This window comes from Elaeis guineensis, chromosome 5 (assembly GCF_000442705.2).
Source record: "Elaeis guineensis isolate ETL-2024a chromosome 5, EG11, whole genome shotgun sequence".
In the NCBI taxonomy this organism is placed as follows: Eukaryota; Viridiplantae; Streptophyta; class Magnoliopsida; order Arecales; family Arecaceae; genus Elaeis; species Elaeis guineensis.
The window spans coordinates 126,716,347-126,729,860 of record NC_025997.2 but is presented as its reverse complement, the minus strand read 5'-3'; the positions used below and the strand labels follow the sequence as shown (position 1 = coordinate 126,729,860).

Here is a 13,514-nt window from a genome sequence, read left to right as displayed (position 1 = left end):
AAAGAAATATATGCTTTTTTGTACCACAAAAAAAAAAAAAAAAAAGCTTTTGTATATCTTTTAGCCTACCTCAATCCGACTTTTATGGGTAAAATGGATGATTATGTTTCTTTTTGGTTATCATATAATCCTAGTATAGATATATACAGTAAAATAAAAAAAATAAAATATCTTAAAAAAAGATTGGAAGGACACGATGAGTCTCCCATGCAGTTAACCTCTTCATGAACCATCCAATGGTGTATAAAAGTTCAGTTTAGTACACCTTAAGGTATGCTAAGGGGTATGCAAACGGAAATCTTGTTCAAAATAAAACAAAAGAGCGGTGGTGGAAACAGAATTAAAAGAAGCGACCAGCTCAAAGCCACGCGCTCGGCGGACACTTTCGAGAGTATAAATTGACCAGTCAAATCGTCCGGGTTGGCGCTGGCCGCCACAGCCACGACTTTGAAGGGCTGTGAAACATAGTTGAAAGGTCAGCCCCACCGTTAGCGGGTACGGTTTTTTCAAAATAAAAAAATGCTTTTTTTAAAAAAAAAAAAAAAAAAAATCTTCTTTTAGCTACAAGGAAAGTTTGTCTAGGTGCCTGTTAATGTGTAAAAAAAAATCTATCATATCTATAATTGCGGATTTGGTAACTTTTTATAATCAGCCAATCCATCGTATCTTAGCCATAAATCCACCAGTTGCGCCGATTCTTTTAGCCATGTGGCAAGAGAATTAACAAAAATCACATCGAGCAGGCGCTTTTTTGAACCATTAGGAGTCAAGTAGAGTCATCATTTCATCTAACATTATATACCATATCTGATCACCTAAGAATGTCTGTATCTTTGAAAATGTAGATCACAGTCCACACACAAAAAAAAAAAAAAAAAAGGAAAAAAAATGTAGATGACAATCTATTCACAACTCTCCTAGAAGCATAGGTTCGAGCAACTAAGTAAACCTGAGCCAATGCAGCCTATTTGATTGAGATAGCTGGGAAAACTGAATCTCTTATATAGCACATTCTACCTTGTAGGATGATATACTTCATCTTGGAGTCCTAAATTCTGATTTTCTCTAGATCCACTTTGACAACAATCTATTGGATGGTGGCATAGAAGGAAGAGCGGATTTTGTTATTTGCAATCAGAGATCATGCTCGATGGCAACTAGAGGATACCATATTTATGACATATATCATCATCCCGTTTGCAGAATTGAGGAGTCCGGGAGGGTTTGGTTTATGCAATTATTGTGCTTACAACCACTGATGTAGCGTTGAAGGGAGAATCTAAGACTGACTCGTTGAATAATACTTAATCTGTTGTCAATCCTATGAAACAGTCAAAAAGGCTAAAATGTTAACGCAAGCGGGAGGGTTTTATCACAGTCTCGACTACCTGAAATTACTAGGTGGATCTAGGATGAAATCATCCTAGCACGTATTGCTATTACACATTTAAAAGAAGAAGGGGGAACGAAGATCCATTTCACCCACCATTCATGGTGATTCACCTAACAATTTCCTTTTTCGAAAAAAAAAAATCACCTAACAATTTCTCCGCAACTACGTTGACTGAGCTGTTGGTAAAAACCAGCATTAAAGACCGACAGATAGCCAAGAGGCTAGGAAGGCATACGTCGTACCATGGGCCAACTCATAGGTGACCATCATCTAGAGATTTGTTTTTCAGAAAAGAAAATTGCTCTCTTGGAGAGAGAGGTTAATTTTAATCAACCCCATTACGACAACTCTGTCTTCTTATTACATGTCTATCTACAAATTATCAAAATAGATTATTAATAAAATCGATAAAATGAGAACAGCATTCTTATTGAAAGGATCTGGCATCGCCAGTAGTTTTCATTGTCTAGTTAATTGAGATGTTGTTTGTAGATCCAAAAAATAAGGATGGTTTAGATATTAAAAATTTATCCCTCATGAATCAATTATTGTTGGCAAAGTGGGCATGGAAGTTTCTCCAAAGTCCAAAGGGATCGTGGTGGCTCCAGATTGCTAGAGCTTACTATTGGAGGAGGAAGCTAGGGATGAGAACAAGTCAACATCGAGCTTTTCACCTATTTGAAATAATGTAAGTTCTAATAATGAAGTATTTTGAAACTGTGTGGCCTTAAAAATTGAAAACAGAGAGTCCATTCGTTTTTGGGAAGCTGTGGGAGTTGATATAATTTCTCTATGCTCTTGGTTCGAGGATCTTTATGCTCGGACAATGAAACCAAATCTTTGAATTTCTTCATACTAGAACCCAAATACTTTGAGCCGGTATATTCGGTTAAGAGGTCCTTTGTTATGATTTGAGATTCAGAGGCTGCATCTCTTGTATGGTCTTCTTACTTCAGTTATGTTGTCTCGCATTATGGATGTTGACAAACAGAAGTATAAACAGAAGAAGAATAGAAAAGAGGGTGAAGACGAAGATTTCAGAGGAATAAGGGATACTTCTCTAGGACCAAACGGGTCCTTTTTATTAATTTTCATGGGCTCAATTTAGGAATTATATAAATATATTTTCCTCTAATTAGACGATTGCATTCCTAATCAGAGGGATTCAATTTAGGAATTATACAAATATATTTTCCTCTAATTAGATGATTGCATTCCTAATCAGAGAGATCTACAGCTCATTTCAACACTCTCCCTCAAGATGGGTTATAGATATCATAAAGACCCATCTTGTCACGAATAAATGAAAAAGAAGGCACACTAAGACCTTTGGTCAAAATGTCTGCTAGTTGACTAGCAGATCGCACATAAGGCATACAAATGATTCTGGCATCAAGCTTTTTCTTGATAAAATATCAATCGATCTCGATGTGCTTCGTCCGATCATGCTGTACTGGATTATTAGCAATATTGATTGCTGCCTTGTTGTCACAATATAGCATAAGGGGCGATGACTGATAAAGGCCTAGATCCAATAACAAGATCCGCAACCATAAAATTTCGCACATGCCATGTGCCATAGCTCGATACTCTGTTTCAGCAGTAGATCGAGCAACTACATTCTATTTCTTGCTTCGCCAAGTGATTAGATTACCTCCAACAAAAGTACAGTAACTTGAGGTAGAGCGACGGTCATCAAGTGATCCAGCCCAATCAGCATCTGTATAACACTCCACCCGTAGGTTGCCATGATTAGAATAAAGTAAACCACGACCAGGACAGCTTTTGAGGTAATGAAGTATCCGTGTCACAGCATCCATATGAATTGAACGTGGATCATGCATAAACTGACTTACCACACTAACGGCGAATGCAATATCAGGCCGTGTATGAGATAGATAAATCAAACGTCCTACCAATCGTTGATAACGTTCTCGATCAATAGGGACACCGATATCAGCTACTAGTCGATGATTTTGTTCAATAGGAGTAGCAATAGATCGACATCCCAACATACCGACTTCTGTAAGAAGATCTAGAATATATTTTTTTTGAGAGAAAAAAATTTCTTTTGAAAAACGAGCAACTTCTATCCCAAAAAAATATCGAAGATGTCCAAGATCCTTCACCTCAAATGTCTGTGCCAGCTGAGCCTTCAAATGAGCTATCTCCTCAGAATCATCTCCTGTGACCACAATATCATCAACATAGACAATCAAAACAGCAATCTTACCCTTGTTGTGTCGAAAGAAGAGTGTGTGATCTGCATTGCTCTGTTTATACCCCATCTGAATGATTGCTTGCCGGAAGCGATCGAACCAAGCACGAGGTGACTGCTTTAAACCATAAAGAGATCGTCGTAACTGGCATACTTTGCCCACTGTTTGAGCAGTAGCAAATCCTGGAGGAACATCCATATATACTTCTTCCTGAAGTTCTCCATGAAAAAAAACATTCTTTACATCGAGCTGGAACAGATCCCATCCGAAATTAGCAGCACATGATATAAGGATTCTAACAGAGTTCATTTTTGCAACAGGTGCAAAAGTTTCATCATAGTCGATGCCATAAGTCTGTGTATATCCTTTTGCTACCAAGCGAGCTTTGTACCGTTCAACAGTACCCTCAGATGTCTGTTTAACTGTAAAAATCTATTTGCATCCCACAGTTTGTTTACCAGCTGGTAAAGGTACAAGTTTTCATGTATTATTTTTTTTTGTGCTTGCATTTCTTCAAGCATGGCGGCTTTCCACTTGGGATTTTCTTTAGCAACCTTCCAATTCTCGGGTATGGAGACAAAGGACAAAGAAGCTATAAAACTCTGATAAGATGGAGAGAGAGACTCATAGGATACAAAGTTAGTGATGTCATGTTTGTACCCTACTCCATCCTTAAGTCGAGTAGGAATACCAGCATGACGAATAGGTTTTCGTAAAGCAATAGGAATATTTAGATCATCATTATCTAATGTAAAATGGATGGGAGGTACAGGAGAATTATCATTAGTCGTAGAAGATGAAACCGTTGGGACAGGAGAGGAAGACCTGGAGACTGGAGAATGCGTAATAGACTCTGAGAGAGGAGATGAATCAGATAAAACAAGCTGTGGGAGAGTCTCAGATGCAGTTTCAGATGCTTCTCCTTGAGTGTCAGATGCTTCTCCTTGAGTGTCAGATGCACCATTTGTACCAACATCCACAGTAACATCCACAGTAATAGGACTCCCTCCAGAAGACTCCCTCTCTCGACCAGTTCCAGAGATAACAGGAGAGGAAGAGGGCACAGAAGATATATAGAATGGTTCAAACTCCCGAAATGTTACATCAATGCTGATAAACATCTTTCGCTCAGTCGGACACCAACATTTGTATCCTTTTTGAGTAGCTGAATATCCTACAAAAATACACTTGAGGGCACGAGCGTCAAGCTTGCCAACCGAAGGTCGATGATCCCGAACAAAACAAACACAACCAAATACCTTGGGGGGAATTATAAAAGAATTAGTTCCTTGCAGGCATTCAAGAGGAGTCTTGTAGTCCAAAGTTCGAAGTGGCATTCGGTTAATCAGATATGCTGCAGTTAACACTGCTTCTCCCCGTAAGAATTTAGGAATATTCATAGAAAACATCAAACATCTTGTCACTTCAAGAAGGTGTCTATTCTTTCTTTCAGCAACTCCATTTTGAGCCGGTGTATCAACACACGTCGTTTGATGTATAATTCCATTATTATGTATATACTCCTCAAATTCTTTATTAAGATATTCTGTCCCATTGTCAGAGCGAAAAATCTTAAGAGTTGCTCCATATTGAGTACCAATCATTTTATGAAAATCTCTAAATGACTGAAATACTTCATTCTTATTTTTCAATAGATAAACCCAAGTGCAACGACTAAAACAATCAATAAAAGTGACGAACCACCGATGACCAGAAATAGCGGTGGTCCCACAGGGTCCCCCTACATCAGAATGAACTACCTCAAACATTGCTTTACTACGTCGGCCTGAGTTTGGATAAGTACTTATAGTGTGTTTAGTTAGTTCACAGGCATCACATACAAGCTTCTCTTTATATGTTTCAAAAATAGTTGGAAATATACGAGCTAAGAGAGTAAATGAAAGATGACCAAGCCTGCGGTGTTGAAGCAACAGATCTTCCTTTTGTGAAGATGAAACAGTCAAACTGGTTTCTGAGTAGCCTTCAAACACTCCTCCCTCCAAATAGTAGAGCCCATTACGCATTATGCCAGTCTCAAGTTTCCTCCCTGTCTTTGGTTCCTAAAAGACACAATGTGTTTTGAAAAAAGTTACGGCACAATCAAGATCATTTGTAATAGCACTAATGGATAGGAGATTTATAAAAAATCTTGGGACATGTAGAACAGATGATAAGGGTAATTCGGAAGTGCATTTGATAGATCTTTTTCCAGAAATAGGGGTAAAGGAGCCATCAGCAAGACGAACTTTATCACGACCAGAACAGGGAATATAAGACACAAAATCTCTAAAGGATCCAGTCATATGATTGGATGCTCCAGAATCAACAACCCATGGAGAAAAATTACTATAGTTAAGAGCATGAATTTAATCACTGATACCTATTTGGGCAAAATTACCCTGAGAACTGGCTGGTTGATTTGAAGAATCTTTTGTGGAAATGCTGCTTTCAGAAATATTTACACCAGATCTGAATTTTTCCAAAAGTTGCATTTCTTCAACTGATAAATCTTCCATAGAAGAAAAATGAGCCTGATTATACTGACCTCGGCCTCTACCAAAATGACCACCTCCACGACCACGGCCTCTATTTGGACGACCATATAGCTCATAGCAGTAAGCTTTGATGTGGTCCGGCTTATGACAGTGGTCACAAATTTTAACCCCACGAGGTCGAGACTGAGTTTCTTGAGCAGAATTAGGAGAAGAGATTCTAAGAGTATTAGGCTGTACCACAAGTGCAGATCGTATAGCTGTGTTCGTAGAAGAAGATATAATGGTTAATCGAGTTTCTTCACTAAGAACCAAAGAAATAGTTTCATCAAGAGTTGGCCACTTCTGTGTACTAAGAATAGAAGAGCGTCGATACTCAAACTCTGAGTTTAGTCCATCCAAAAAATCCACAAGTCGCTGTCGCTCTATCCATTTGCGAAACACATCAACATCACCAGGATGAGTAGGGGTAAAGGGACTATAAAAATCAAAATCGTTCCACAACCTTTTTAATTCTCCAACATACTCTGTTACAGATCGGGAACCCTGATTAAGTCCTCGAAGCTCTCGCTGGATCTTATGGGCATGCATATTATTGCCTTTATAAGAATAAGTTATGACTACAGCCTGCCATAACTCATAAGCATTCGTTAGTGCCTCAACCGTATGAGCAACACTTGGTACCATAGAGGCAAAGAGCCATGCTACCACCCGAGAGTTATTAGAATTCCACTGTCTAACAGCTATCCCATCTCCTTCTGGCCTTTTTGCAGTACCACTTATAAACCCCTCAAGATTATGAGAATCCAAAATTAGACGAACATGTCGCGTCCAACTTAAGTAGGTACCCGGCCCATCCAATTTGATCGGGTTAGTTTCTAGGGTGATCTTTGAAAACTCACTACCCGAGATACGAGATTTCATCATCCTAACTATTAACTTTTCTAAATCCTCCATGGTTAAAGGAGTTTTATCACCCATAAGAAAAAAAACTTAAATGATCAAGTAAACAAGAACAATCTTGAGGGAGGAAATTGAAGTTTTCTCACCAACGATCTGAGATAAACTCAGATGACGAAAAAATATCTAATCTCTGCTTCCATGAAAGGTGCCTTGATAATATTCAGAAACTTCAAAACAGGACGCTCTATTGTTGCTCCAGAAAAAACAGCATCTACAATTGGAGACACATGTGACAGCAGTAGAGGTTCTCCTTTTTTTTTTTTGGTATTTAAAAAATACCTAATAAGGGATGAGAACCGTTTTCAACCCCGTGGTTCTTGGGTGGAAACGGTGGTGACGTCGATGGCAGCGGCGGTAGCAGCGACAGCGGTGGCGATTGCAGTGGTGATGGCAGAAGCAGCGACAGCAGCGGCAGCGGAGGCGGCGATCATAGCAGAGGCGGTGATGAAGATGAAGGGATGCGAGAGAGAGAGTGAGAGATTTAACGAAAATGGAGAATGGCTTTCAATGTTTGCAGGGATCCACAGAGAGAGCAGCGGCGATGGTTTGAAGGGAGAACAGATCCCACTCTGTTTGAGAGGAGAGATTTGAGTTGTGGACGATCGACGGTTGAAGAGGCGGAACAGAGCACTCTGTTCTCTAAATAGGCTCTGATACCATGTTGACAAACAGAAGTATAAACAGAAGAAGAATAGAAAAGAGGGTGAAGACGAAGATTTCAGAGGAAGAAGGGATACTTCTCTAGGACCAAACGGGTCCTTTTTATTAATTTTTATGGGCTCAATTTAGGAATTATACAAATATATTTTCCTCTAATTAGACGATTGCATTCCTAATCAGAGGGATTCAATTTAGGAATTATATAAATATATTTTCCTCTAATTAGACGATTGCATTCCTAATTAGAGGGATTCAATTTAGGAATTATACAAATATATTTCCCTCTAATTAGATGATTGTATTCCTAATCAGAGGGATCTACAGCTCATTTCAACAATGGATGTTCTAGTTTGAAAACTAGCCCGCAATGGATGTTTCACTATTGATTGTTTCTATAACTTTCTCAATTTTGGAGGATTGAGATACCGGTATCATAATGTTATTTCGATGATACCAAATCTAAAAAAGGTGAAAGTGTTTCTGTTGTTGGCTACTAAGAATAAACTGCATACCAGTGAAATTCTAAATAGGAAGGGAGGGAGCATTAGTACTGGATGCTCACTCTGTGGAGCCAAAATCGTATCTATTAATCATTTTTTTTTTAGATGTTCATTTGCAAGAAATCTCTGGACACCCATTAAGTTACAGCTGAAATTAAAGGAAAAGCCTTCAATATTTCATGACCTATGGACAATTTGGATAAGTAAGAACAAAGCCAAGATGACTAGGAACGTGGGACATCAACTTTTTGCAGATTTGAAAGGAGAGAAACACCCACATATTTTTAAACAAAAAAAATTCTGTATTCTTGATTTTGCAGAAGTTGCTTCAATCATTTTATTGTTGGAGATATATGGGCTCTTCTAAATTTCAAACTCACCATCAAGAGTAATAGGTTAGGCTACAATCATTGGTCCATTTTTCCAGCATCCAAGAGCTCTTTCTTATCATTTTGTTTCTGTTTTCCATTTAGCAATGTGTTTGTAAGCTGAATTTCGGTTATCAGACTCTGTTAAGAACTATATTACAGAGCACTTTGTATTCTTTCTTCATTGAATAAAATGGAGGTAGCTTCCTGCTATCTCCCATTCACATTAAAAAAAAAAAAAAAAAAAAAAAGACCATCGCCTAGAGTGAGTCCCATTGGATGCTGACGTCTCCTATCTTGAGGCGAGATTCCTTCCTCAAATGCGTGACTTCTTCTGTATAAAGACGTGTCTTCATCCTGAAGCACGCATCCTCGTTTCCACGAAGATGGTGAATCGGATGCCGACTCCCGGCACTCGAGAAGATCGGAAACCTGAGCGCACAGCAACAAGCTAACCTAGATCTCTCATCTAGTCTCGAACCGATGCTGATGGAGAGCTTTATAAATTCGCGGTATATGAAGAGGTTATTACCCGAATGTAGCTTTCATTTTTATTCGTTTAAAGTAGTCATTGAAATATATTATCAATCATTCTGATGAAACAGTGAGAGAACTAGCATGCCAAGGTGAGAGAGAGAGCATCTGGTAGGTTTTAAATACAAAATTTCCTCCGGAAAAAGGAGTGGTTCAATTATTATGTGTTTTTTTTTTTAGTTATGGAAAAAGTCTGCGATCAAAGCATATGGGCCAAAGGTTTATTGGTTGTGAAACTTGGGCCTACATGCTGTTTATAGAAGAAAGGAGGAGAATCTTATCGAAGTTTTTGCCTGATCTATCGAAGCCTGCCACGAATCCAAATTGTAAAAATTTTTTGCAACTTGGATGGTAGAGGAGCCACGGCCATTAGTAAGCGTTCTAGTTATTCAATTCAATCCTAATCTAATGAGTGCCTCGTGGATCACAAGACCTATATTAAATGAACAAAGTAGTAGTGGCCCAAGTGCAGATGAAAAAGGTCAAACGAGGTAATGGCCGCCTGGTTGGCATCACTCTTTCTTGTCGACATCAAGCACATGCTGCAATTAATCTGGCTACCTTTTTTTTCGCTCAAAAAAAAAAAAAAAAAAAACGCTGCATAAATCACCTCTTTGTGCCTATCATCAATAAAAAAAAAAAAAAAACGAAGCAAATAAACAAAGGTCCTCCATCCCCTATTTCCATTACCCTACAACTGAATTGTGACACCCCTGGCTCCACTGGATGACTGCATCGCTTGCATTGCATCGTCGGCTAGGAATACCGGTGCGTGCCTCGTGGCATCATACCTCTCGCCGTCACCCCACAGCGCATACGCCTCCTCCCCGTGCGCTGCGTCGTCGCCTATCATCAGCTGCTCGTCGGGCATTCGCAGTGGTGTGATCCTCCCAATGGCGAGCAGGATGGCGGTGGTGGCGACGAGGTTCCACCCAATGACGAAGAGTGCGCCGACGAGCTGCTTGCCGAGCTGGGCGGCGCCGCCGCCGTAGGCTGTGCCCTTCGTGTTGGGGACGGGGAGGACAAGGCGGCAGAGGGCGGGCTCGGCGAGCAGGCCAGTGAGAAGGCCACCGAGGAGGCCGGCGACGGCGTGGGTGTGGAAGACGGCGAGGGTGTCGTCCACTTTCTGGAGTAATGCCGACTTCTTGTGAAGGATCATCATGGTGAACCAGGGGATGCTCCCGGATAGAACGCCCATCACTATAGCGGCCCATGTTTGCACCAGTCCTGCCAACATCAACGCCCAAGGAAACAAATTAAGGGCAGTTTTGACCTGGTAGAGTCTACAGATATAATGCATGGGCCTGTTTAGACCTTCAAAGACATTGTCTGGCTGTTCGCTAGAAAAACAAGAAACAAAAAATAAAATGAAAAATTGAGTGTGTGGAGAAGAGCTATTCTAAGTTATGAGCTTGTTTAAATTCCCTAATTTACTAGATTTTTTTTTTGTCCAGTTTATCATCTCTTAAATGAAAAATTGAGTGTGCGGAGAAGAGCTATGTTAAGTTATAAGCTTGTTTGATTTCCCTAATTTACTAGATTTTTTTGTCCAGTTTATCATCTCTTAGTACTAAGACATTTACCAAGTTGACTGAACTTGAGCTTGACTAAGTAGACGCCATCCTGCCTTGGTTTGAACGCATTTCATATACAGACCTGAAGAATTTAAGCTTGGCTCGCAAGCCCTGAAGCTTGGGCTTAAGCTTGGCTCACCATGATACTAAGTATTTAGGTACCTTGTCGACTAATTTGGTTCCAAGACTAGATTCTTGCGTTACAATAAAATCATTCTATATATGATGAAACTGCTATAACTTGAGCCCCGTTTGCATCATGAGAAATGGATATCACGTTATGTTATGCATATGTCGTCAAGCACCTTAAGGAAAATACTGAATCATTCTCTTATTGCATTGATGGTGATAGCTAAGACATGTTGCAAATTCACAAGCACTTGAAAAGATCAGGAAGGGAAAGGATGTGTAAGCGATCGAGCAAACATGTACATGAAGAAACGCACACCACCTTGCTGTTTTCCCTGGGTACTTTTTTCTTAAATAGAAAAAATAGCGTAAAACCATAAAATGCATTGATAAAATATTGATGTTTCATCTCCCTTATCCACTAACGTGTCGCTTCATTTAGGAGCTAAGTGGAAAAGAACATGTATCGCACAATGGGAACACAATTTATGCACGAGGATGTAACTTTAGCCCCGTGCAGCAGCTAACTTTGACTTCTAAAAGTAACTTTTTAAGTCCCATGGTGGAATGTGGATCCCTTCAAGAATCATCTAAAGGAACCGATAGCGATATCCAAAAACTAATAACTTCGCCTAAACATCGACTCAGCGGTTATAGAAATTGCGTACAAACCTGCACCAGGAGTGATGCAGACGAGGCCCGTCATCATCCCCTGCACCGCCCCGATCACCGACGGCTTCCCGAAGAACGCCACGTCCAGGCAAGTCCACATCAGGAGGCTGGTCGCCGCGCATACGTTGGTGTTGACCACCGCCACCGATGCGGTCTTGTTCGCGGCGTACGGCGCCCCGCCGTTGAACCCCGACCACCCCATCCACAGCAGCCCCGCCCCCGCCAGCATCAGTAGTATATTGTTCGGCGAGAACCGCTCCCTGTCGGTCTTCAACCTCGGCCCTACCTAATTAAATAATGACCATATCCACAGTCTTTTCTCATCAAACCTTCGGTTGGTTATAAAGCATTACTTCAATGTGACAAGATTTATCAAAAATCAAAAAGAAAAGAAAATAAAGAGTTAGCTAGATATTTATTGTTCTTACCCAATAGGCAGCTGTGAATCCGGCGATGCCGGAGGAGAGATGGATGACATAGCCACCGGAGTAGTCTATGACTCCCCAGTGATAGAGAAATCCTCCTCCCCAGAGACTAAACGCTCCAACCGTATATGAGAAGAGTAGCCACAAGGGAACAAAAGCCATCCAGGCCTTAATGTTCATCCGGCCCAGGACGGAGCCGGCCAGCAGCACGATGGTTATAGCAGCAAACATGAATTCGAAGTAGACAAGTGTGGCCATGGGATAGAAGGGCTCGGTCATGTGGGTCTCCTCGGTGCCGTTGCTGTAAAAATGGACGGTCTCCGGGATGTTGGCACGGCGCACCAGGTACTTCTGGCCGAGCGCCGGCGCTCCCTTCCCCCAGAAGGGGAGGAGCTTGTCGCCGAACGCCATGCGGTAGCCCACGAGGACCCAGAAGATGAGCGTCGCCGCGAAGGCGTAGAGGGCCATGAAGGCCGAGTTGACCGCCCATTTCTTCTTCACGATGCTGCCGTAGAGGATGACGAGGCCCGGGACGCTCTGGAGGCCGACGAGCGTCGCGGCGATCAATTGCCACGCGTTGTCGCCTTTGTTCAGCCAATCCGGTGCCGCCGGGCTCGTCTGATAGGCCAGAGGGGTCGCCATGGATGTGGAGAGAAGGAGACCGGTGTCTGGGCTTCAGGGTGGGAGGAGACAAGGGTTAGAGGGGAAAAGTGGAGGACGTATGTGCGAAAGGTTCCATTTGAAAAGCGAGAGCAGGTCGTCACCTTTGTTTCTCGTCAACTTGGGCTGCCATAAGGATTAGTTTTAATATCTATATTCTACATATTTTTGGCCTTGTCATCATGATGGTTTGGTGTTATAATAAATAGAGAGATGCGTGGATTATCGTTCTACTTGTACTGTTTTCCGTATGATTGTCTGGCAGGATCGACTTGACCGATTTCCATGGGTGCACTGGTCAACATGGAGGATGTGGCTGCCAGACTCGGATTTGGAGGTACATATCACGCGGTCGGTACACGGATGGTTGGCGTGGCTGCTCGGAAACTGGGGATGGGGGGTTAATATTATTATAATGCTGTTTCCGTCGTGGTTTAGAGATTGTTTGGCTTTTAAATGCCTAGCCAGCTGGGAGGGATGGACTCAGATGGCATGGTGGTCGTGGATGATGAGAAGCCACATGTGATTAGAAGATTTAAGAAAATACATGAGGGTGACGTGACAATATAACACTCTATGCTATAAAGAAAATGGCAGAAGGTTTCAAAATGTCGCCCGAAAACAAAAGCACCAACAACCCACTCTTAAAATTGGGTATGTAGACTTTAGATGACAATGTTCCGTTAGATGTTTTCTATCCGTCCCCACGGCTTTAACATATAGAACTTGGGACTACAACCTTTGGGTATGTCAGCTTCGATCAAATTTAGAATTGGATTTTACTCATTACTGAAATCTATGGCGCATGGTGGCAACAAAAAAATATTAACTAAATTCAATGAGATTAGGTCAGCTCTAAATTGCCATTCCGCTTAGAAGAGTAGGAACGAATTCAGGAATTTAGACGCAAGTCCAGATTCAGAAA

General features: G+C 41.2%; 2 protein-coding genes across 2 annotated transcripts; both read right to left on the bottom strand.

Annotated features, from left to right (window-relative positions):
* Positions 1–1,315: 1,315 nt before the first annotated feature.
* On the bottom strand, positions 1,316–7,061 carry LOC140858054 (uncharacterized). Its single transcript, XM_073257492.1, has 6 exons — positions 6,011–7,061; positions 5,769–5,857; positions 5,454–5,672; positions 4,278–4,871; positions 3,523–3,861; positions 1,316–1,321 (listed from the first exon to the last, which is right to left on the bottom strand). The coding sequence occupies exons 1-6, from the start codon at positions 7,059–7,061 to the stop codon at positions 1,316–1,318; spliced, it is 2,298 nt and encodes a 765-aa protein (XP_073113593.1).
* A 2,563-nt stretch (positions 7,062–9,624) lies between these two features.
* LOC105045862 (ammonium transporter 2 member 1) lies at positions 9,625–12,713 on the bottom strand. Its single transcript, XM_010924287.4, has 3 exons — positions 11,933–12,713; positions 11,505–11,790; positions 9,625–10,356 (listed from the first exon to the last, which is right to left on the bottom strand). Exons 1-3 carry the CDS (start codon positions 12,569–12,571, stop codon positions 9,821–9,823), a joined length of 1,461 nt encoding a protein of 486 aa, XP_010922589.1. The 5' UTR covers positions 12,572–12,713; the 3' UTR covers positions 9,625–9,820.
* Positions 12,714–13,514: the final 801 nt, after the last annotated feature.

What these genes read in the sequence shown, in the direction of transcription:
- LOC140858054 (XM_073257492.1), bottom strand. Translation starts at nt 7,061, where the DNA reads ATGGAGGATTTAGAAAAGTTAATAGTTAGGATGATGAAATCTCGTATC. An exon ending in AAACATATAAAGAGAAGCTT is followed by an intron (nt 4,872 to 5,453) that starts GTATGTGATGCC and finishes ATTCCCCCCAAG; the next exon opens with GTATTTGGTTGTGTTTGTTT. An exon ending in CTACTCGACTTAAGGATGGA is followed by an intron (nt 3,862 to 4,277) that starts GTAGGGTACAAA and finishes GATCTGTTCCAG; the next exon opens with CTCGATGTAAAGAATGTTTT.
- LOC105045862 (XM_010924287.4), bottom strand. Translation starts at nt 12,571, where the DNA reads ATGGCGACCCCTCTGGCCTATCAGACGAGCCCGGCGGCACCGGATTGG. An exon ending in GATTCACAGCTGCCTATTGG is followed by an intron (nt 11,791 to 11,932) that starts GTAAGAACAATA and finishes TTATTTAATTAG; the next exon opens with GTAGGGCCGAGGTTGAAGAC. An exon ending in CTGCATCACTCCTGGTGCAG is followed by an intron (nt 10,357 to 11,504) that starts GTTTGTACGCAA and finishes TGATGTTGGCAG; the next exon opens with GACTGGTGCAAACATGGGCC.